Below are 22,384 nucleotides of genomic sequence, written 5' to 3'. Positions count from 1 at the left end.
AGAAGAAGAAGAAGAAGAAGAAGAAGAAGAAGAAGAAGAAGAAGAAGGAGGAGGAAGAGGAGGAGGAGGAGGAGGAGGAGGTGGAGGAAAAGGAAAATCTATGTTTGACATAGCTGTTAGGGCTAAAGAAGGAAGCTTAACCTTACAATCAAAATAATAAAAAATCAAAGTAATCAATACTAACTGATTTAAAGGGTATATCTTTTCAAATGCAAAGAAACAGAAGAAAACAATAGAATGGGAAATACACAAGGGTATCCAAGAAAATTAAAGCTATCAAAGGAAAGTTTCATGCAAAAAATAGGCATGATAAAAGAAAAAATGGTAGGGACTTAACAGAAGTAGAAGAGATTAAGAAGAGGTGGCAAGAATATACAGAAGAACTGTAGAAGAAGGATCTTAACATCACTGATAACCATGATGGTGTGGTTACTTATCTAGAGCATTATATCATGGAGAATTAAGTCGTGGGCCTTAGGAAAATTACTAACAATACATCTAGTGGAGGAGACAAAATTTCAGCTGTGCTATTTAGAATCCTAAAACATGATGCTGTTAAAGTGCTATACTCAAAATGGCAACACATTTGGAAAACTCAACAATGGCCACTGTATTGGAGAAGATCAGTTTATGTCCCAATTCTAAAGAAGGGCAATGCCAAAGAATGCTCAAACTACCGAGTAATTGTGCTCATTTCACACACCAGTAAGGTTATGCTTAAGATTCTACAAGCTAGACTTCAGCAACATATGAATTGAGAATTACCAGAAGAGCAGGCTGGTTTTTGAAGAAGCAGAGGAACTAGAGACCAAAATGCCTATATTCACTGGATTATAGAGAAAGCAAGGGAGTTCCAGAAAAGAAAAACAAAAACATTTACTTCTGCTTCATTGACTACACTAAAGCCTTTGACTATATGAATCACAACAAAATATAGCAAATTCTCAAAGAGATGTGAATGCCATCTTATTTGTCTCCCGAGGAACCTATATGTGGGTAAAAAAGCAAGTTAGAACTGAACATGGAACTGATTAGTTTAAGATTGGGAAAAGTGTACAAAAAGGCTATAAATTTTCACCTTATTTAACTTATATACAGAGTTACATCATGAGAAATTCCAGGCTGGTTGAATCAAAAGACGGAATTAAGGATGCTGAGAGAAATAGAAAACATTCTCAGATATGGAGACAATACTACTCTGAAGGCAAAAATGAAAAAGAATTAAGAAGCCTTTTGATGAGGGTGGAAATACAGAGTATAAAAGTTTGCTTGAAGCTTAACTTAAAAAAAACCCAAAACCCAAGATCATGGTATCTGGTCCCATCACTTCCTGGCAAATAGAGGAAGAAGAAACAGAACCCAGATTTTATATTCTGATATATAATTGGGCTGAATGATCACTGCAGAGGGCTACTACAGCCATGAAATTAAAAAGTCACTTGTTCCTTGTAAGGAAAGCTATGGCAAATCTGGAGAGCATACTAAAAAGCAGAGACATCACTTTGCCCACAAAGGTCCCTATATTCAAAACTATGGTTTTTGTAGTAGTGATATATGGCTCTGAGAGTTGGATTATTAGGAAAGCTGAGCACTGAAGAATCAGTTTTTTAATTGTAGTGATAGAGAAGACTTTTGAGAATCCATTGGACGTCAAGGAAATAAAATCATTTAATACTTAAAGAAATTAATTCAGACTATTCGTTGCAAGGACAAATACTGAAGCTGAGGCTTAAGTACTTTAACCAAATAATGAGAAGATGGGACCCACTGGAATTCTCTTATGTTGGGAGAGATAAAAGGCAAAAGGAGAAGGGGAAGGCAGAAGATGAGATGGATAGATAGTGTTATGAAAACACTGACCACGAGCTTGGACAGACATCAGGAGATAGCAGATCTATGCTATGGTCCAAGGGGTGATGAAGAGGTAGCAGAACCAAATAACTAAAACCAAGCAGATCTGCTGGTGGAAAAAGGAATTAACAAATCGTTGGGAACCTTCTATAACAGAAGGCTTTGGAAGGAGTTTAATACTCAGCCCTTCAATCAGAGGGGAGGGGGTGATTGAGGGTGAGTTGAAGTGCTGAGTATCAAAACCTGAATCATTCTTCGCTGTGATAAAATTTCAGGTTATCCTGGGACAGGGAACTTTGCAGAAAAGCTAAGAGATGAGTTATGCTCAAGTCCTTGCCTTTTCTGTCACTAACCAGCAGAGCCTTCTTAGGAAGACATTTTACCTTAGTGTCAGTTTTTCCATCTGTTAAATTTCAGTAAGGCCTACGTGCCCTTCCCATCTCCAAAAGCCCCTGAGTCTGAACCGCTAGTTCAGAGGAAAGTATCACCTAGGCAGTACTGGTCCCGCCCTCTACAAGCTCCGCCCCATGTTAATTAGGTGGGTGGACCCCACAGTTGCTCGCACCTGTGTAGGTTGCCCTCCCAAGCCACACCCCAATATGCTAATGAGGCAGGCGGTTCCACAACACCGGAGCCACATCCCCCACAATTCAGCGCGCCTTCGGCGACGTGGAGCTGCCTGTGGTTGGCGGAGGGGGCGCCCTATTGTGACGGGATCGGGCGAGGAAGGGGATTAGGGGGCAGCGGGGGAGCGCTCCTTTCGCCCGGACAGCAGCATGAGCTCCTTGGGTGGGGAGACCTCGTCGTCCGACCCCTCCTCTCCGCCCCCGCAGGACGACGGCATGATGTGGTGGTACCGCTGGCTGTGCCGGTTGGCCGGGGTCATGGGGGGCATCTGTGAGTATTTCCCACCTCCGCCCCTTGGCTCGCTCCCCTCTCCCCAGCCCTTTGGCTAGACTTTCGCGCATGCGCACCTCCTGCGGGAGCCGTCCTCCCACGTCACCCCCTCCCCATCTTTTTTTTTTTTTTTAATACTCCTCTTGGTGGGTTGCCTCTCCTTTTCAGAGTCTCTCCGGGATGAAGTGCTGGACCAAACCTCCAGCCCCCCGGTTTTTGCCTCCCCACCCCTCCACCCCCGACTAGCTGGGATCCTGATTCTGCATATGTGTTATATGGAAAAGCACATTTTGTTTAGGGGGAGGGTTGGGAATGAAGCAGCCCATCCATCTTTTCCTTCCCGGCATCACCCTCCTGCGCATCTCCCCAGCGCGTCATCCTTACTCCCGGCCGCAGTTGGTTGGAAACGTTCTTTTGTCGAGTAGAGTCGTTGGCTTTATCACCAGCTCCCCCTCCTCCAAATAAATAAATAAAAAGCCTGTGCAAATCTATGCTGACACAGAGCAGAATGTCACCACGGGAAGGGGACGAGGAAAGATTTCCAAGAGGGATATTCTAGCTGTTAAAAACCTGCTATGTTCCAGGTTCTGTGTCTGGTGCCAATGAAAAGCCGAAGACCCGACCCTGCCCTCAGGGATGTGGGCACCTGGACTGGAGAGCGTGGATTTAGGGTTGGAAGGGACCTTAGAAATGATAGCAGCTAACATTTGTGTAGTTGTCTACTGTGTGCCGGGCACTGAACGAAGAGCTTTCCAATTATGATCTCATTTAATCCTTAACCACAGTCTTGGGAGGTAGGCATTATTATCCCCGTTTTACAACTGCGGCAGAAATGAAGGGGTTGCACACTTCGTGTGGCCCAGTAGGCACGGCAGGGCAATGTTACTGGGTAGGATCTAGATGAAACTGTAAGGATTAGCCTTGGGTGGGGGTAGTGGAGCTCCTAACATTTGCCCAAGTTTGCAGTTGTAAGGTTGCTAAGCCACTAGTGGGGAGGGTTCTGAGCCCCAAGAAGGAAATGGCTGGTGATCTGATATCACAGAATGCCGTTACAACAAATATTTATAGGAATAACAAGGTCATTTGGGAGGGAGGTGAAATTTATTGTCAGGTAGGGCAGAGGAAACTAGGGGGCCTTTTCTCCTTGGCAGCTGAAACTGGCACACTAAGGAAGGAATTTTCCTAACTTCCAGCTCTGACAAATGATTGATCTCAGGTTGACTTCTTCCTGTTACCCAACCCAGTTGTTTTTTTCTCCTTTACATTTGATTGTGTGTGCTTGGTTAAGGTTAGGGATAGGGAGTGGACCTATGATTTCATTGGCATAGGGAACTCTCCATATGAGGTTACTCCCTTTTAACCAATACAGGTCAGAAATAGATTGAAGAACTGGGAAGTTAGGTATTTGAAGAAGTATTAATCTGTATACTGGAGTCTCCTCTTTTGAGGGCAGGATTTGGGTCAGAAAGACTATGAACCATACACTGAACTCACTGAAGAAATGAGAATGGCTTGGAGCCTGATACAGAAAGGCCACTAGGACCTGGATGTGCTGATAGTGTGATTTAAATATAATTATTTAAATAGTATAAATTGATGGGGTGCTTGGGATCTATATCTGTAACAGCAATTTGTAAAACCAATTGGCAACATCAGTCTGTAACATCAATTTGTAAAACCAGTTTGTACAATTGTAACTACAGTTTGTATTGTAAAATTGTAATAGCAACTTGTAAAACCAGTCTGTAAAATCCCTTTCCCAGCCTCAAACTCTGCCCCTTCCCCCTATCTGCACTCTACCTAGGCAACAAACTTGTGACTCCTTTGTCATTGCTTAAAATCTCCTCATGTCTCCTCCTGTCTGGCCCAAATCTCATTTCCAAGTTAAACTCCTCAAACTTTTATCTATGCACTGAAGTCACAAGTTCCTCTCAGTCAGCCCTAACTTTTATCTATGCACTGAAGTCCCTTACGTCCATCCGGTCAGCCTTGACAATGGCAGCCTTGCCCTTTAAAAGTAAAATCCTGTTCCCCCTTTTACTTGCAGGTACCCTAAGGATCCTTACCCGCTGTAAAGTGTATAATAAACTTTTTCAACTCTGACTCCAAGTAAGGCTGAGCTGAATTCTTTCCAGACTGAATCGAAGGTTCTGGTCTTAGATAAGATCTGAGTACCTGCTGAACCTATTGGGGGACATCCCTCATCATAAATCTCAAAAAAAGGGAAGTTGCTGAATGGTAGTATTTAGAGGGAAAGTCTGGAAGTAGAAATGAACAAGTAGTATTCCAACTTCCCCAAGGAAATCAATGAATAGTGGGGTATATGAGGGAAAGTATAGAAAGGAAGGAAAATGAATTTTTGAAAGAGCAACCAGTGCATTCCAAAGGTTCTCCTCCTACACATATATGTGTGTATATACATATATTTTATATATCATATACACCTAAATATAAATACATATTTACATGTGTGCATATATAATCTTCTTATCTATGCCTCTCTTTTCTCCATTAGTACTAAGCATTATGAGTGTGCTGCAGAGGTGGAGAAGGAGGAAAGGATGGGTGGGGATAAGGGGATTTGGAAAAGTGAGATCTCTGGGCATCTGAAATAGTTGTCATATAGCAGACAAAAAAGCCCAGCCACCTGAGTTGGATCAGAGTATGGGCAAAGAGTCCTATTTACCTCAGTAGTCCCTGATGACATTATAATCCATCCAGTAATGGATGTTCTTAATGATAACTGTTTCATTAAGTAAAATTTTAACTGTATCTGCATTTTAAGAAGGCAAGGAGAGTGTGTCATACATTCAGTTAAATTTAACAGACATTTGTTTTCTACTTTGTGCTAGGTTGGCATCCAAAATTTTAAAAAGTCATTGCCCTCAAGGAATTTACCTGTTTTACTGACATTTACACTGATTAAATAACAAGATAATTTGAGGAGGGAACACTGACTGCCAAAGGGATTAGGAAAGACTTTTGGTAGGAAGTGGCATCTGAATTGTCTTTTTATTTTTTTCCCAAGTATCAAGCATTTATTCTCCCCCCCCCCCAAAAGGAAAACAACAGCCTTATAACAAGCAATGATTGTCAAGTAATACAAATTCCCATATTGGCAGTGTTTAAAAATGTGTATCTCATTCGGCATTTTAGTTTTATCAACTCTGTCAGGATGTGGGTTGCATTTTTCATCACTGATTCTTTAGAATCATGATTGAAGGTATGTTGGTCAGAATTCAGAATTGTTTATTTTTGTAATGATGATGTCATAGTATAAATTGTTCTTCTGGTTCTATTAATTTCCTTTTGCAACAAGTCTCAGATTTCTTATGAAACCGGCTTTCTTATTTTTCTTATAGCACAGTAGTATTCCATTATATTCATATACCATAATTTGTTCAACTATTCTCCACCCCATTAGCTCCCAGTTCTTTGCCATTACAAAAAGAACTTTTATAAATATTTTTGTACATATAGTACCTTTTTCTCTTTCTTAATTTCTTTGGGCTAATTAATGTGTCAAAGGATATGCACAGTTAAGTAATTGGGGGGTGGGGGGGCATGGTTCCAATTGCTTTCCAGAATGTTTGAACCAATTTACAGCTTCATAGTCCATGCATCAATGTTCCTGTTTTCCTGCAGCCCCTACAACATATGTCATCTTCCATTTTTTGTCAACTTTGCCAGTCTGTTGGGTGTGAGGTAGAACCTCTGAATTGATTTAATGTGCATTTCTCTATTAGTGATTTGGCCTTAGGTAGTTTGAATTTCTTTACATAAAACTGCCTGAACCTAAGTTGAGTCTTGAAGGAAGCTAAAGATCCCAAGAGAGGATGCATTAGAGGGAATGCATTAAGCTCTGATCAATGCATTGATTAGCCATGACTCCAGAAAATCAAGGCTGAAGCGTGCTGCCCAATTCCTTATAAATGATGAACTAGACTGAAGGAAACAAGATGTTTTTGATGATTACCAGTGTGTGCAATTGTTTGACAATACTTATTTGTTACAAGGGAAGGTTTAAAAAAAAATTGGTAAGAAGGGAGTAGTAAGAATTATTCCTAGCCCCCCCTCCCTCCCCCAAGAAAATAGGGGTCATTGAAGCAGTTTTAAAAAAAACAAAAGCACACAAAAGAGAACAGAAGGAAATTCAGAGGGAGTCATAGACAAGCAGGACAGCTTCGAAACTCTATTATATTTACTATATAATTTTTTTTTAAAGCAATTGGGGTTAAGTAACTTGCCCAAGGTTACAGGGCTAGTTTTTTTGTGTGGGTGTTAAGTGCCTGAGGCCAGAACCGAACTCCTGACTCCAGGGCACTTTACTCACTGTGCCACCTAGCCGCCCCCTATATATTTTTTTTAAAGTGATGTGTAATAGAGATTTATGATTTCATATATAATCGTTTCTTTACTTCCCTGACTTCCTTCAAGATGTCTCCATCTTCTGCAGTAGGTTTGCTGGTCCTTCCCACTACTAGTGTCTTCCCCCTGAGATTACTTTCCTTTTACAGTGTATATATCTTAAATATACAATATTTTGCATATCATCTCTACCATTCGAATTTGACCTCCTTGAGGAGCTCACAGTTTTTGTTTTTACCTTCTTTGAATCACATCACTTAACAGTGTTTGGTATATAATGAACACTTAATAAATGCTTGTTTACTGACTGCAATAGAAATGGTTCTGTATCAGGGTGTTTCTAAAATTCAGAATAACAAAACAAATGATTAAAGCTTAAAAATGGGGGAGGCTGGTAAATTTCTGGCATGCTAGACAACTTGATAGAGGAGATAGAATGCTGAGTTAAAGGAGCAGAATGTAGGTTAGTTTGGATGAAATGTAGAGTACATGAAAAGGGGAAGTCATATGAAATTAGCCTAGAAAGATAGGCTGTAGCCAAACTGAAGGTCTTTTAAGTGCTAAGTTGAGAAATTTGTGTTTTATCCAAGAAGCATAAGGGAAGTACTGAAGATTATTGAACTGGTGAATGATGAGAAGGGGCTTGTGCTTTTGACAATCAGTGGAGGATGGATTAGAGACCGAATATATTGGAAACCGGGAGAACAGTTAAGAGGTTGTTGCTATGGAGCTAGACAGGAGTGATGAAGGCCTGATTTAGGGTGGTGTCCCGAACTACAGCCTGGCCATTAAAAAGATTTATAGCTAGATGGAGAAGTACATGGGGAGTGGAGTTCAAATTTGACCTCAGACACTTACTAGTTGTGACCCCAGTAGAGTCATTTAACCTTTGTTCAACTCAGTTTCCTTATATGTAAAACAGAGGTATAATAACACCCACCTTTCAAAGAGTTGTGTAGTGCTAATGCAATATTTACAGTTCCCACTATCAGGATAGAGACCATGACTATAACTTTGCATGACGCTCAATCGAAAAATGTGCCAGACTCTCCAGATAAAAGATAAAGCTGAAGGATTTATTTAGACACCAGAAAACCAAATCCCAAAACCAGTAAGCCAAAGTACCAAAGATATTTAGAAGCTGTAATCATGCTGAGAGCCACAGCATCCTTTAGCCTTCCCACAGAGGAATACAAGAACAGTATTTACTCACAAAACCTCTATTTCCTTGCCTAAACTCCGCTGTCCCCAATACTCTCCAGCTGTCAGACTTGCTCTCTAGGGGCTTCTCTGTGGGCTCTGTTTCTCCTCAGCAAACTCCTCCTACCACAGGCTCCATGTGACACATTCAGCCTATCAGGAGACAGAGATTATCTTCATGGCAGGGGAGGTCTTCAAACTCCCCCCCAGGTCTATGAAGGGGCAGGGAAGATCTTCAAATTCCCATTACAAGTTGTTAGGAAGATCAAATAAAATAATTGTAAAGTACTTAGCACAGTGGCATATAGTACATGTTACATTGTTGTTATCACTATGGAATAATCAATTATTTGGAATATTCACTTGTGGGGAATTGCTCTTTCCTTCAGTGACAGCTGAATGTCGTACCGCTGTAGTTTCAATGTTCTTGCTTATCCCTGGTCTTGAAAAAACAAAGGGACCTAGAATTCTATATAAGTCTTTAAATACTTATTAAACAGTGGTCATAGGATTGTGACACTTAAAAAATTTGAGAGACATAGTCTCTGGGTAATTAATCATTTTATTAAAATGCTAGCATACTATTAATAAAGTGGCCAATGTCAAAAAGACCGCTCTCATGGAACCCAGTCAACACTTATATGCCCTTTGGGGGTTTGGTATGTCTGGAGGATGGCAAGTCAGCTCTGATTGGTTAACAAGTAATGAGAGAGAATGAATATTATAATGAGAAGTGAATCTGTTCTAATGAGGGGAGTGGGGACTATGATTTTGATCATGTCATTTACTTCCAAATCACCCCCAGCGTTGGGCAATTTAATCAAAGAATTTATCTCCATCCAGAACTGAGTAGAACATTTTGGGCTTTCCCACTTGGATGGGTTCTGAATAAGATTGTTGGGAAAGTTAATCCAATCTCATTATCTGCAATGTCCTTCTGAGACTGAAGGAGCCACAGGCTTCTGAAAAAATCCTGGTCCTAATTCAATAATTGATTATTAATATTGGGCCTTAGCAGTGATCTTGTTCAACCATCTCATTTTACACTTGAGGAAAATGAGGCCCAGGTTGGTTAATCAAGTTGTCCAGAGTCACTGGGATAGTTAAGTTTCAGAGGCAGAATTTAAAGCCAGTTTTTCTGACTGCAGAACCAATGCTCATTTCAATCTCTGCCTAGGTGCTCAGGGGCTTAGCCCTGAGGCTAAGGTCAGTAAACCCTCAGGCTAAAAAGGTCTTTAAGATACAGTTGCTGTCCTCAGAAAACTCAGTTTAGTGGGGGAGACCAAACATACACCTACAAGTATAATGCCAGTTGGAATGCCAGAAGCATTTAAAAGGGTGCTAGGGGACTTCAGAAGAAGGGATTGACTTTTGACTGGGAAGATTTAGCAAAGACTTCTTGGCAAAGAGGTTTCTAGGCCTTGAGTCAGTCAACAAAACATTTATATTTATTCCTTTGTGTCAGGATCTGTGCTGAACCCTGGGGATAAAAAAAAAAAGCAAAAAATAGGGTCCCTGCCCTAAAGGAGCTCACATTTTAATAGGGATCAGTTCCAGGACAATAGGAGAGATGGATGAGGAAGCAAGGAAAAATAGTGAAACTATAGACACATATGAGGTCTGTAAAGTATTAGACTTCTTTTTTCCCTTTAATTAAAGAGCCCTGACCTGTCAAAGTAATCTAGAAATTGAAGGAAGTGATATAGGTATGTTGGAGTCTTTTTTAAAAAAATTTAAAGGGGAGGCTAGGTGGCACAGTGAATAGAGCACTGACCCTGGAGGTGGGAGAATCTGAGTTAAAATGTGGCCTTGGACACTTAACACTTAACTGGCCTTGTGACCTTGGGCAAGTGACTCGACCCCAATTGCCCTGCCCTCACCCCTCCAAAAAAAAAAATTAAAAAAAAATGTCTGATCTTAAATAAAACAAACATTTCCCTAAGTGGAGTAGAAAAAAAGAGGATTGTACCTGAAACTGCAGATCTACTTGCTATTCTTTTTAAAAATATACAACGAAGTTATCATATGACTTTCTTTTCCCCCCTCTCCCCCTCCTGCCCTTCTCCACCTTAGAGATGGCTACCATTAGACACAAACACGTATATATCTCTCAGTTCTTTCTCTGGATGCAGATAACTTCTTCCTTCATAGGACCTTTGTAGTTAATTTGAGGATTTGTAATAGAATGACTTGGTTGCTCCAAGTTGTTCTTAAAAAACAGTATTGCTTTTGGCATGTCAGGGTCTTGTTAGAGGAATCCTGTGAAACCCAAAGCCTTCAACCTTCTGTTTTCTTTTACCATATAACCCAGTTAAAGAATAAAAAACAAACAAAAAACCTTTTTAATGTTTTCACAAAGAAAGAAAACAGATAAAAGAAACACTTTTCTTCCTGCAAGTTCCCAAAAGAACCTTTTCTCTTAAACTTTCCATTCTGTTTGAACTCCCTACCCTGAGTGACTTCTCAGAGCAAATCCTGGGGGGGGGGGGGGCGCAGAAATTTATTTTTGTCATATTTGGCCGGCTGCATCATTCTGTGTTACCTGGAGTTCAGTCTCTGCCTAGTGCTACACTTTAGCCTGCCCATCTGTAAAATGAGGAGGAGTCTGGACTAAACGATCTCCGAGGTCCTTTCTAGCTCTAAAGTTTTATGATTCTATGACCAATTCCCCCACCCTAAATTGTTAGTTTGTTCTTCTTCAAATTACCTCATGTTTCATGCTCGGCGTAGAGTATCAGCTGCTTGAGGGCAGGAATTCTCTTATTACTTTTTAATCTTTATGTCTCTAGGCCTAGCACAATACTTTGTGCATAAGAAGTGTTTATATGATAAATCTTCTTTGAATTGAATTAAACCAGAATTTAGATAGCAAGCCTAATCAGCACCAGAAGGAAGAACAGCCCCTGGCATCTTCTTGAGGGAGAGTAGAAGACTGCCTTTGGATTGGGTGTTTTTATTTTCCTTACTCTGTCTCCTGTAACTCAGATAGAATTTCACTGGAGAAATCTAGTCCATGTTAGCCAGATCAGGTGCAGAGAAACTGGTGCAAGTTTAATGAATTGTCTGATAACTGCCCCACCCTGCTGTGAGGCCTCAGGCTTCTTTCCTTGCTTAGTTGTCCTGTTTGTGCTTAGGATCTACCTTCCTCTCTTTGTAGTGAGCTTCTCTGTGTCTGGAACGGGCACGAGTGCCCCCATGCTCAAGCAAGTTTGACTCCAGTTTCACTCATCTTCCTTAACCACATCCTTCCGAAAGCACAGGTTCTGGTCACATCACTTCCTTGCTTAATAGATTCCTGTGGCTCTCTTCTGCCTCTAGAATAAAGTGCTGGCTCTTCTGTTTGGGGTTTAAATCCATACCCAACCTGGCTGCACCCTGCCTTTTCCAGCGTTTTGATGCATTACTTCCCTTCATACACTCTGTGGTCCAGCCAGACTGGTCTTTTTGCTGTTCCTCATATAGAGCCCTCTATCACCTGGCTTCATGTCTTTGTCCCACTAGACCTAGAATGTCCACTCTCCTCTCCTCCAGCTCTTAGATCTCTGGTTTCTTTCCAGGTTAAGCCCAAGCATCATCTGTGTGAATTCTTTCTTGATCCCCATGCTGCTAATCTTCCCTCCTTCTTCCCTGTCTTCCCACCCCCCTTTAACCTTTGTATATACTTATCTGGATATATATTGTCTTTCCCTATAGCATGAAAGCTTCTTGGGGACAATATTTGCCTGTAGACAGATTTATAACTATATCCCTCAATACAATGAGGTTAAAAATCCCTAGGACATAGTAGCCAAGGGCCAGCACATGATAAACTTAATAAATGTTTGATTGATTTCCTTTCGACCCATCCTCATTGTCTTGTATAACCCTTTATTGAGAGCTCATTGTTTCTAGACCCCTGGTTTAGACTCCAGGGAGAATACTAGAGGAGACCATATTCCTGCCTATCATAGAATGAGATTTCTTGAACTATAATAGTGTCATTATGGAGTTGGGTAAAGAGAACTGAACTTAACCTTGTCCTCTGATTTCCCTGTGTGACTTTGCTTCTCTGAGCTTGTTTCTTAAATAAGTAAATGTGTATAAAAGTACTTTGTAAAGTTTAAGTTGTTAGATAAACCTAAGGGATTACAGTTATTTAATGATGCAGATTTCTAGCCAAGATTCCTACTTGGCATTGTTCCTTTTTTGCTTTTAATTCTAGTCAATATCTCTTGTTTTCAAGCTTGTGCAATTTCTGGTCTCTTCAACTGTATCACCATTCACCCACTCAACATTGCAGCCGGTGTATGGATGATGTAAGTAATACCAACAATCTTGTCCCTATTGGGTGGTCTGTTGGGTGGATGTGGTTTCCAGGTCAGGGCTCTTTTTAAAAATTTCATATCTTCTACCCATCTTTTTGAAGAAGCTGGTTGATAGAAGCATTGGGCCCGGAGTCAGGAAGACCCGGATTCAAATGTGACTTTAGATACTAGCTATTTGACCCTGGGCAAGTCATTTAACCTCTCTTTGCCTCAGTTTCTGCAGCTGTAAAATGGGGAGAATAGTAGTACTTACCTCCCAAAGTTCTTGTGAGATTCAAATGAGATCTTTTTAAAGTGCTTAGTGTAGTATTTAGTATCTGGTAGGTGCTTAATAAATCCGTCCTTCCTTCCTACCTTCTCCCCCCTCTAACTCCTTTCCTACCTAGACTCAGATAGGGAGTCTCATACTCAGACTCTTATTGGAGCATTAAGCATGGGTTTCCACATTGTAAAAAAAAAAATGAATATCTTGTTGGGACCCTGGGCAGCAGAACTGGGAATATCAGGAAGATGCCAGGAGTATAAAAACCAGGCTGTAGTAAAGGAGTATGCAGGTACCAGTGGCATTAATAAACTTGGGGTAGGAAGATTGGGAATTCTGTACTAGGTGCCAGCTATCAGAATATACCCTGAGGTCAGCCTGATTGTGAGGCAAGGTCCACCTCAATTAGATGATTTTAGCTATTTTCTTCTGGTGTTTCTGCCTGTTTCTATTAATTCATAGTCTTCTATTGTATTGGAACTCATTTTTTATTTGTTTTTGAGGTTTTTTTTTCTTAAAAACAATTTTTGGAGAGTTTCTGGTAGTTGCTTTTCTTTTTGGTGTTTTTATGCCTATTTTTGAGGGGAATATTAAGGAATTGGCCTTTTCCCCACCTCCCACGCTTCTGTCTCCCACTCTTACATACTTCCTGCTGGAGTGGAAACTAGTCCCTTCACATAGATGGTCTGAGGTCATGGGTAGGAGAAGCAGGTAGGTCAGTGATAGATAGCATATGGCTGATGGGGAGGCAGAAATATTGGGTAAAGCTAGATACAAACCTTGGAGAAGGTCCAGAGAGGAGCTCCCAAAGAGATAGAAAATGGCTATTTTTCAAGAGTTGGCAGAGAAGAAAAGGTCAGTCAGTATTCCTCATATGTCTGAAAAGTTACTTAGTTGTAAGGAATATGCTGAGCAATTCCATTGAGGACCAAATGAAAGAGAATGGGTAGTTGCTAACTAGATTTATCAGGTAGTTTTAAACGTTGTATGTAAAGAACTTGCCTTTCATGGGTTACAAACCCAAAGGTTAAAAACTAAAGAGGGCTGGGGAGTAGTAATTTATGTCCAGAGAATTTTAAAGCTAGCTATCTATTTGTTACTACTGGCTTATATATTCATAGAATGGCAGAATTATCAGAGCAGTAGGAGAATTTGGAAACTGTAATTGAAGCCCTTGTTTTAAAGAGGAGGACAGCTGAAGCCCAGAAAGGCAGTGCCTTGTCCAGGATTATGTGGTGATTTAATAGTGGAACACCCTACCCAGCTAAGAGTGGGTTGGATGGTATGGTCATTTGCGGTCCTTCCAGCTCCAAGGGACTTGAGTTCAGCCTGTTTTAAAATTATTTTTCTTCTAAGCAGAGTTTTTTTTTTTCTCCCAGTTACCATTTGGTCAGCGGGCACATTCTTAAGAATCAGATAATTAATGTAAGACACTTGCTTCTATGATAGGCAATAAGAAGAGCATAGAAGTATGCGACCCAGAATCTCACCTCAAGGAATTTACATGGCAATCGGGAAAATAAAATGAACATCGAGAAAACAATTAGAGAATAAATGCTAAACTGTGGTGGTGCTATGTGCAGTAGCATTCCAAGAACGGTGAGGTTTGTGGCTTTAGGGCCAAGGACAGCTTCCTGGAGGAAGTATAGCTTGAACTATCCCTCGAAGGATAGGTAGGATTAAGATCAGTGGCTGAGTAACTTGGGAGAGCATTCTACATCCTTCCTAGGTCCTTTTTATTAACAATATGAATGACAGATTAGCATGCTTGGTCATCAAGTGGGTTTTGGTTTGCCCTCTACGATTGGTCTACCACTCGACCATTTCACCATTTCTCTTCTGCCTCCTTCAGGTTAAATGCCTTCATCCTATTTTTGTGTGAGGCACCTTTCTGTTGCCAGTTCATTGAGTTTGCAAACACAATTGCTGACAAGGCTGACCGGTTGAGGCCCTGGCAGAAGGCTGTCTTCTACTGTGGGTAAGGAGGTCTGACAAGCACCCAGAAAAACATCATAGCATCAACTGTTTGTTGGCTTCATGGCTTGCAACGCAGTGGCTAGGACTGCTAGATGCAGTTTTCCCCTTTCAAATCCATTGTTTTCCCACTTAAATGTTACCTGCTAGGAGAATAAAAACTGAGATTGAGAAAGTGGAGAGGAGAAAATTGAGGGGTGGCTTCATAACACTATTTACCATAATTCTGTGAAGAGTTTAGCTTAACACTTGCTCATAGATGGTCTGCTGAAGTTACTTTACTAAGTATTTACTGAGCACTTAAGTCAGCCCTAGATCAGCCCGTGTTAGGTATTCTGGAGGATGGCGAGTCAGAAAGACATTAGACATTATCACTACACTTAAGCTTACAGTCATGGTAGAAATGTAAGATATATCCATGAAACAGAAAATGGAGACACACTGTGGCTGAATACAGAGTCAAACGAGTGCCTCAGTCCTGAGACAGTAGCTCCATTGCATATTAAATGTGGGGATTTTAGGTGCTTGGCTCTGTGCAAAGGCTACAGGTGATACAAAAAAGTATGAAACCCTGGAATTCTCCCTGTAGCTCAGATACAGGATGCAGGCAAGAATAGATCCTCCATCATAAAAAGAGGGCTGACTTGGGAGTTGAGACCCAGGTTCTAGGCGTAGCTTTGGCACCAGTTTGCTTTGTGACTTTAGATAAATCATATTCTCTTCCTGGAGCTTGGTTTCCTCATCTGTAAAAGGAGAAGGTTGGATTAGAATCATAGGTTCCCAAAATGGGCCATACCACCTCCTGGGGCTCTGGAACAATGACAGGGGGTGGTAGTCACCTCGGGTGATACAAATTTAAATTTAAAAACTGTTAAAGGGGGGTGGCCAGGAAGCACAGTAAGAGCACCAGCCCCAGTGTCGGGATGACCTGGGGGATCGAATCCGGGTTCAGACACTTAGCATCCACACAGAAACACCTGGCCGTGTAACCTTGAGCAAGTTACTTAACCCCAATTGCTTAGGGGTGGCCAGGTGGCTCAGCGAGTAAGAGCACTGGCCCCAGTATTGGGATGACCTGGGGATCAAATCCAGGCTCAGATACTTAGCACCACACCCAGAAATAACTGGCCATGTAACCTGGAGCAAGTTACTTAACCCCAATTGCTTAAAAACAAAAACTGTTAAAGGGTTAAAGAAAGTAGATTTCCAGAGGGCCACTGTGTAATTTTTTTTTTTTAAAGAGAGCAATAGGCCAAATAAGTTTGTGAACCTCTGGGCTAGATGATCTCCAAATGGAAGATCAGAGTGAGGTGGAGTTGGTTTGGAAATGAAGAGGGACAAACAGATACAAGTAGTGGCGAGGAGTCTGCCTCAAAGGATCCCCGTAATCTCTGGTTTTCTTGTCTATTTCTCCATAGGATGGCAGTTTTCCCCATTGTTATAAGCCTGACTCTGACTACCCTCCTGGGAAATGCTATTGCCTTCTCCACAGGCGTGCTTTATGGACTTTCTGCACTTGGCAAGAAGTACGTCTGTTTCTTCAGTTAATTTTGATGCTGCCAAGCCTTTGTTGTTGTTGACTGTCCTGACACCTGTAACTAAGGAAGATCTGGAGGTTCTTCCCACTTTGCAGTCAAGACCATGTAGTAAAGCAGTGACTGAGCAGGGTTATCAGTTCAGCTTTTCTAATGACTTGATACCCCCTTTAAGGTTCCAAGGGAGCCCATTACTGAGAAAGGCAGGATAAACGTGCCTGAGACTCACTGCACGTCATCATCCTCCAGCTGGGGAGGTCCATTGGGTTTCTCTAACAGTATGCACAATACTCTTTCAGGAAAACCAAAGACCTGAGCAGAGCCAGTCACCAGATCATTTGGGGGTCAAATGTGAAGAAGCATGGAGTTGAAGAATATGACAACACTGTAGAACCAAAGAGTAGGTCTGAGTAGGAAATGAGGTATTGGTGACACTCAGGTTGATGATCTCTCTGGTTTTCTGACTCCTTAGCAGGTTATTTCTTACCAATTCCTGGAGTTTAGCTGGGGTCCAGATGAAAACAGGAAGCTCCAGTGTAGTCGATAGAGTACCAAACCTGGAATCAGGAGATCTCGGTCTGCCACTAACCAGCTGCAGGATCTTAGCAAATCACTTCCATTTTCTGGGCCTCACTTTCCCCATCTTTAAAATGAGGGAGTTAGACTAGCCCGGGGTGGGGAACCTATGACCTCGAAGCCACATGTGGCCCTCTAGGTCCTCAAGTGCAACCCTTTAACTGAATCCAGACTTCACAGAACAAATTCCCTTAATAAAAAGATTTGTTCTGTAAAACTTGGACTCAGTAAAAAGGCTGCACTTGAGGACCTAGAAGGTCACATGTGGCCTTGAGGCTACAGTTTCCCCACCCCTGGACTAGATCATTTCTAAAGTCTCTTCCTGCTCTATTATTCCCTATAAGTGGGAAATCAAAGCGTGGTGTGGTTAATATTTGGTAAGAACTGGTGCCAGAGGCAAAACAATTGACATCAAGAATAGCCCATCTCACAGTAGGACTGTGCATATGACAAGTTGGGGACAGGATCAATCAACCTGTTTCTAGTTTAAACCTCACCAAGTAAAACATTCTATGCTCACAAAACTTAGCATCTCCCTACATCTCCCCCAGCAAAATTGACACAAGGGACCAAGTTCCTTGGAACCTATGTTTATAGAGTTTTGCAAATACTTAATCCACCCTAACTTCAGCCTTAGCCTATAGAAGGAAAACTATGGTTTACTTGCTTCTTATTCATTGCTCTCTCTGATGGTATCATGACTCCTTTTTTTCCCTTTAGGGGTGATGCAATTTCCTACGCAAGGATCAAACAGCAGAAGCAGCAGGCAGATGAGGAGAAACTGACGGGGACCCTTGAAGGGGATCTGTGAGCATCTGGCCCAGGATCAGGGCCATCCTCTGTGGCCTTAAGATGAGCCTTTCTTCTCTAGTTTCCTGGCCCTCATACCTTCCATTTCTGTGGGAGGACAGACATTTGGTTGAAGTGGAGTGGAGAGGACAAGGAATATGCATCAGCACACAGCAACTTGGAGAAAAGCATTTAAGTAAGAACTCTTGCACAGTGCCTAGCATATAGTGAGTGCTTGGGAAACACTAACTCAGGTGTTCCTGCCTCTCCATCCTCCTCACTCTATCCCTTGAAGACACTACTTACATCCTCCACCTGACTTGCATCTTTTAGCCTGGATCTTCCCAATGACTCTAGGCTGGCTAGGGATGATCAGCAAGGCCTGTGGCAGGCACTACAGAAAATTGGAGCAGAAATCATGAACTACAAGACAGGTCTGGAAGACAAGTCCTGTGGAGGAAGTTTGGCTGCCCAGCTTCTTGGGGTCACGAGTTCTTCAGTTGGAAATGGAGCAGAGCAGGCAACCCCTTTCACATTTGCTGCCCCTTTAGACTGGTTTGTAAATGGCTGCCAGATTGATTTTCATACTTAATATATTTGGAAAATTATCTAATGACCCAGTAGGGATGTGGGAGTAAACACTGCTTCCCCATTTCTACTACAGGCCTGAAACAGTCTTTCATCCCTGAAGGGATTCAGGGGTAAAAGATACTTTAGATTCTGGCTTTGCTGTACAGGAGAGGGCAAAACATCCCCATTATATCTGTTACCGTCATACTGACATTCAAGGCCATTTTCTGAATCAGGGATGAAGTATGGTTCGATCATGGCAGGGGCTCCATTTCAAGAGGCCAGAGGCTGATAGTCAATCTCCTTTCACTACAAGTCAGGTCCAGGAGGTCAGGGCCAGAGCTATCTGTGGACATGAGGCATCCTCTTGATCTTGGGCCTACCTTAGCCTCCTATTCTTCTTCTTTGCCTATTTCCCCCACTCACTGCATCAAGTTATGGAACTTTGAAAGCTCTGGATCCTTATAAGTTATTTGTAAAAGTCCCTCCAGTTTCTCTGATCACCTCTTCTTTATATCTCACTTGGGATGCAAAAGGCTTTGGAGTGAAAAGATAGACTTGAGCTTATTAACACGTGAGATCTCTCTCCTCCCAGTAGCTCCTTTGTACCTGTCCTGGTAGTGCTGGGGTCAGCTGGAGCTCAGGGTTAGGATGACTGGTTGGGCTACTGTGTTCCTCACAGACCTCACCATGCAACAGGCCCGGGAAGGTTCTCGACTGATACCCACAAGAGGGAGAATAGTCTGAAACCGTTGCAGGAGTCATGGAGGAAGAGCAGTCCTGTGGTGTTCCCTGCACTTCCCTCTGAATTTCCATGGAATTTTATGCAAATCACTCTGCACACCATCTTAGCTGTCACTTGGTGAGCTCCCATTGGCCTCCCAGGGCTGGGGGTAACCAAGCCCTGCCATCAGCAGGAGGTGCTTGGTGCTAAGATGTACAGAGAAGTAGTACTCCTGAGCCTTCCTCTAGGTGAGCCCAGAGCAGGGGCTCTGGCACAAGTCTTCCTCAGTGACTGAAGTCCCACATGTGTGGGCAGTAGCTCAGGTCAATTTAGAACTGACCAAAATAGAACCTTTCTCCATAGCCTGTTGGACTGTAGTTTTGGCAGCATTATCTCTCAAGACGGATCTCTCTTCCAGACCCATGGGAATGTGGGCAGAAATCATACCAGCTCCAAAACCCAAAGTTCCTACTTCTACCCTCCTTTCTTAAATGTCTGCACTTGCTATTCTTTCCCATATTGAGATATGTTACCCCTACTCCTCATTTTCTTCCTGCAAGCCCTCAAACCCAGTGAATCATCTCTTATGAGCTGCAGTAGAGACGTAGGTGTCTGGCAGTGAATTTGGTGTGAGATAACTGCTTGGTGTACTGCCCCAAATTAGAGGCAGAGATGGTGGTTTTGGCCTGAGCCTTCTCTACATTGTGGCATTAACGTCTCTCCCAGATAGGGATCTGGGCATGGAGAGGAAGCACACAGTAAAAACATTTATTTTTCCACCACAAACTATTTGCTTCCTGGACTACTCACTAATCTCATTTGCCACCCTTCCTTTTCAGACATATCTACTCTAGTGCCTGTGGCTTCAAACTACACTATCACCCACAGTAATCATTCAATCTTTATGCAATGGTCTGATCTCAGCTGGTGTAAAAGTTTCGCTTGATCCTATCCTGTGCTGGAACAAGACTGACACCCCTCCCCCCGCCCTCTTCCCCGGAATTCCTTTGGTCACTGGCCCTGAAGGACTTCCAGGGTTGCTGCTGAATGGGGAGTGCTAGAGGACAGCCCAGCCAAAGCATGAAATAGACCTGTGCACTTAGTTGTGCCGGATTGACTTGGGAGGTGGGGGTGGGGTTGGGGAGATGGGTTCTTTATTGAGTCCTCTGCTAAAATTTCAGAAGATTTTACCTTGCTGGAAAGGTGTTTCATATCTTCCTTTCTTCTTGCTGCAATTTTACTGATTCCAGGTAGATCTGGGAGTTAGGTGTGGACAATAGACTTTCTCTGCCACCTTCCATCCCTCAAGGGCTTTAGACTTAGCTTGTGAGAGAACAAACTGTTTGGGAGCTGGACTCCCAAACTGAGTCATTGTGTGTGTCCCCAGACTTTCCCCCCTGGCAGGGTTATTGCTCACTTGAATTCACCCTGACCTATGAGTTTTTGACCACATGGAACCTTTGAGGCTTTGTTGCTGATGTTACTCTTTTGTATTTTTTAAGACAATGATCAACTGATCTCTGCCTATTTGTATCCTGTGGCCTAGTTGGCTCCTTCCTGACATCCAGGCCACTGATGGCAGCAGTCAACATTTATTAGTCCCTAGGGGATGCAAGGACCTATCACTGTTAAAAGCTTCAAAAGAACTAGTGTAGGCCCTTAGTGGGCCAGGCCTTATCCCTTTCTGGGTGCAAAGGGATTGGTTGATCCCTATGTAATGTTTTATATCCGCTATCAGAGGCCCAACTATTGTACAAGTTAAAACACTAGAGAGCTGGTGCATCTCAAGCAAGAAAGAGTCATAATACTGTCTTAGATATAACACTAGCCATAATCTTACAGGAGCCATGTGATCAGGAAGGATTGAGTAATGGTTGGATGTTAAACACTGCTCATTAGGAGCTGTCACATCCTGGGCAGTGTCACTAGAAATGCAAAACTAGGTTAAGTGAGGCATTAAACCCTTTCTAGAAAATGTTAGACCTCCTCATTGTCATGGGGTCATGTATGGTTGACTTTGTGGAAACAGGTAAGCATATTAGTATGGAACCATCATTGTCCAAAGAGCCAGACCAAGCTTAGTCTCAGCAAGCTGTTGAAGGATAAAATGGAATTTGGCTCTCTGGAGAAAGGCATGTGTGTCTTCAAGGAGGTAGCTTCTCTTCGGAGACATCATTTTTTAGTTCATGGATCTCCACAGTAATTCTCATTTATAATTAATGGCCCAAACAGGATCCGAGGAGCATCGTTGGAGTAGGCAGCAAATACTCTCTTATGCTTGCAGGATTATCCCATCTTTTTGTATATGCAGTGAATAAAAGACCATTCTACCTCCTTACAGAGTGAAGTGGAGATTTCTGTCATTTTTAAAAAGTCAAGTAAAAAGTAGGCAGCAGGAACCCCCTACAGAGGGGGTGTAATATATGAAAGAATCTGGTAGTGGATCTGAATAATTCCCCTGTCAGGCTTACATTTGCCTTTCTGGCCCCCTTTGACAGTTTGTATTATCTGTCCACCTATATATTTACTACTGTAGTTCAGGCAGTTACTCAGGGAATGCAGGTGACATTTAGGTTGAGTGTTAGTGACACCTTATTCCTGTGTTTTGTTCAGGTTTGCTAGTGGATACCAAATCCCTGAGAAGCAGCCTTCATAAGGTGGGCAGACACCATCCTTGCAGGGTTGCTGAGAGTATCTAACCCAAACCAAGAAAGGGTGTTTTTCAGATGTGGGGATTTCAGTGCATTGGTGCTTTGAATCAGAATGATAGAATTGGAAGGAACCTTTAAGGTCATCTAGTAGAACTCTTTTTACAGATGAGATTGAGACCCAGAGAGGAGAGATGTCACACAGAGCTTATGACAAGAGTCAAGAATAGTACCTTGGTTTCACAGACCACTGTTTTTCCCATTGTACCATATGTATCCAGAATAAAGGGCAAAGGGAGTCCGAGGAAGATCTGTCTATCCTGAGCCACAGGGGGTTTTGCTCTAGACTTGAATATTTATTTCTTCGAGAATTTTCTCTATTAATAATCTAGATTTTCCTTGTTTGGGTTTCCAGTGTAATTTGCATTTTGAGCAATAAAATGTGACATTTGTCAGTTTGAGTTTTTTTTTTTAAAGCTTTCCTTCTCTGACTGTGAACCTGAAAACCAGTGAGATGGGTTGCCTACCAAACTGAAGTCATATCATAGGGACCACCAGAGTTCTTACCATTGGATATGACTACGTGGATCAGGCATGAAAAAGATTGAAAATCCCTATAGAGTTTCTTGATGCTTTTGGATGAAGCAGATATTGGAGCACCGAATTCTTTCCCATTAGATAAATAG

The 22,384-nt window shown here is 42.1% G+C and overlaps 1 protein-coding gene across 1 annotated transcript; it reads left to right on the top strand.

Moving 5' to 3' along the window:
• Positions 1–2,487: 2,487 nt before the first annotated feature.
• Positions 2,488–22,153, top strand: CACFD1 (calcium channel flower domain containing 1). Its single transcript, XM_069069251.1, has 5 exons — positions 2,488–2,748; positions 12,539–12,611; positions 14,735–14,860; positions 16,275–16,382; positions 17,688–22,153. Exons 1-5 carry the CDS (start codon positions 2,628–2,630, stop codon positions 17,776–17,778), a joined length of 519 nt encoding a protein of 172 aa, XP_068925352.1. The 5' UTR covers positions 2,488–2,627; the 3' UTR covers positions 17,779–22,153.
• The last annotated feature ends 231 nt before the right edge of the window (positions 22,154–22,384 follow it).

Source organism: Petaurus breviceps, unplaced genomic scaffold, assembly GCF_028583685.1.
Source record: "Petaurus breviceps papuanus isolate PSGF00001 unplaced genomic scaffold, PetGlider_PUasm1.0 90779, whole genome shotgun sequence".
Lineage (NCBI taxonomy): Eukaryota > Metazoa > Chordata > Mammalia > Diprotodontia > Petauridae > Petaurus > Petaurus breviceps.
This window is presented reverse-complemented; position numbering and strand designations above follow the sequence as displayed.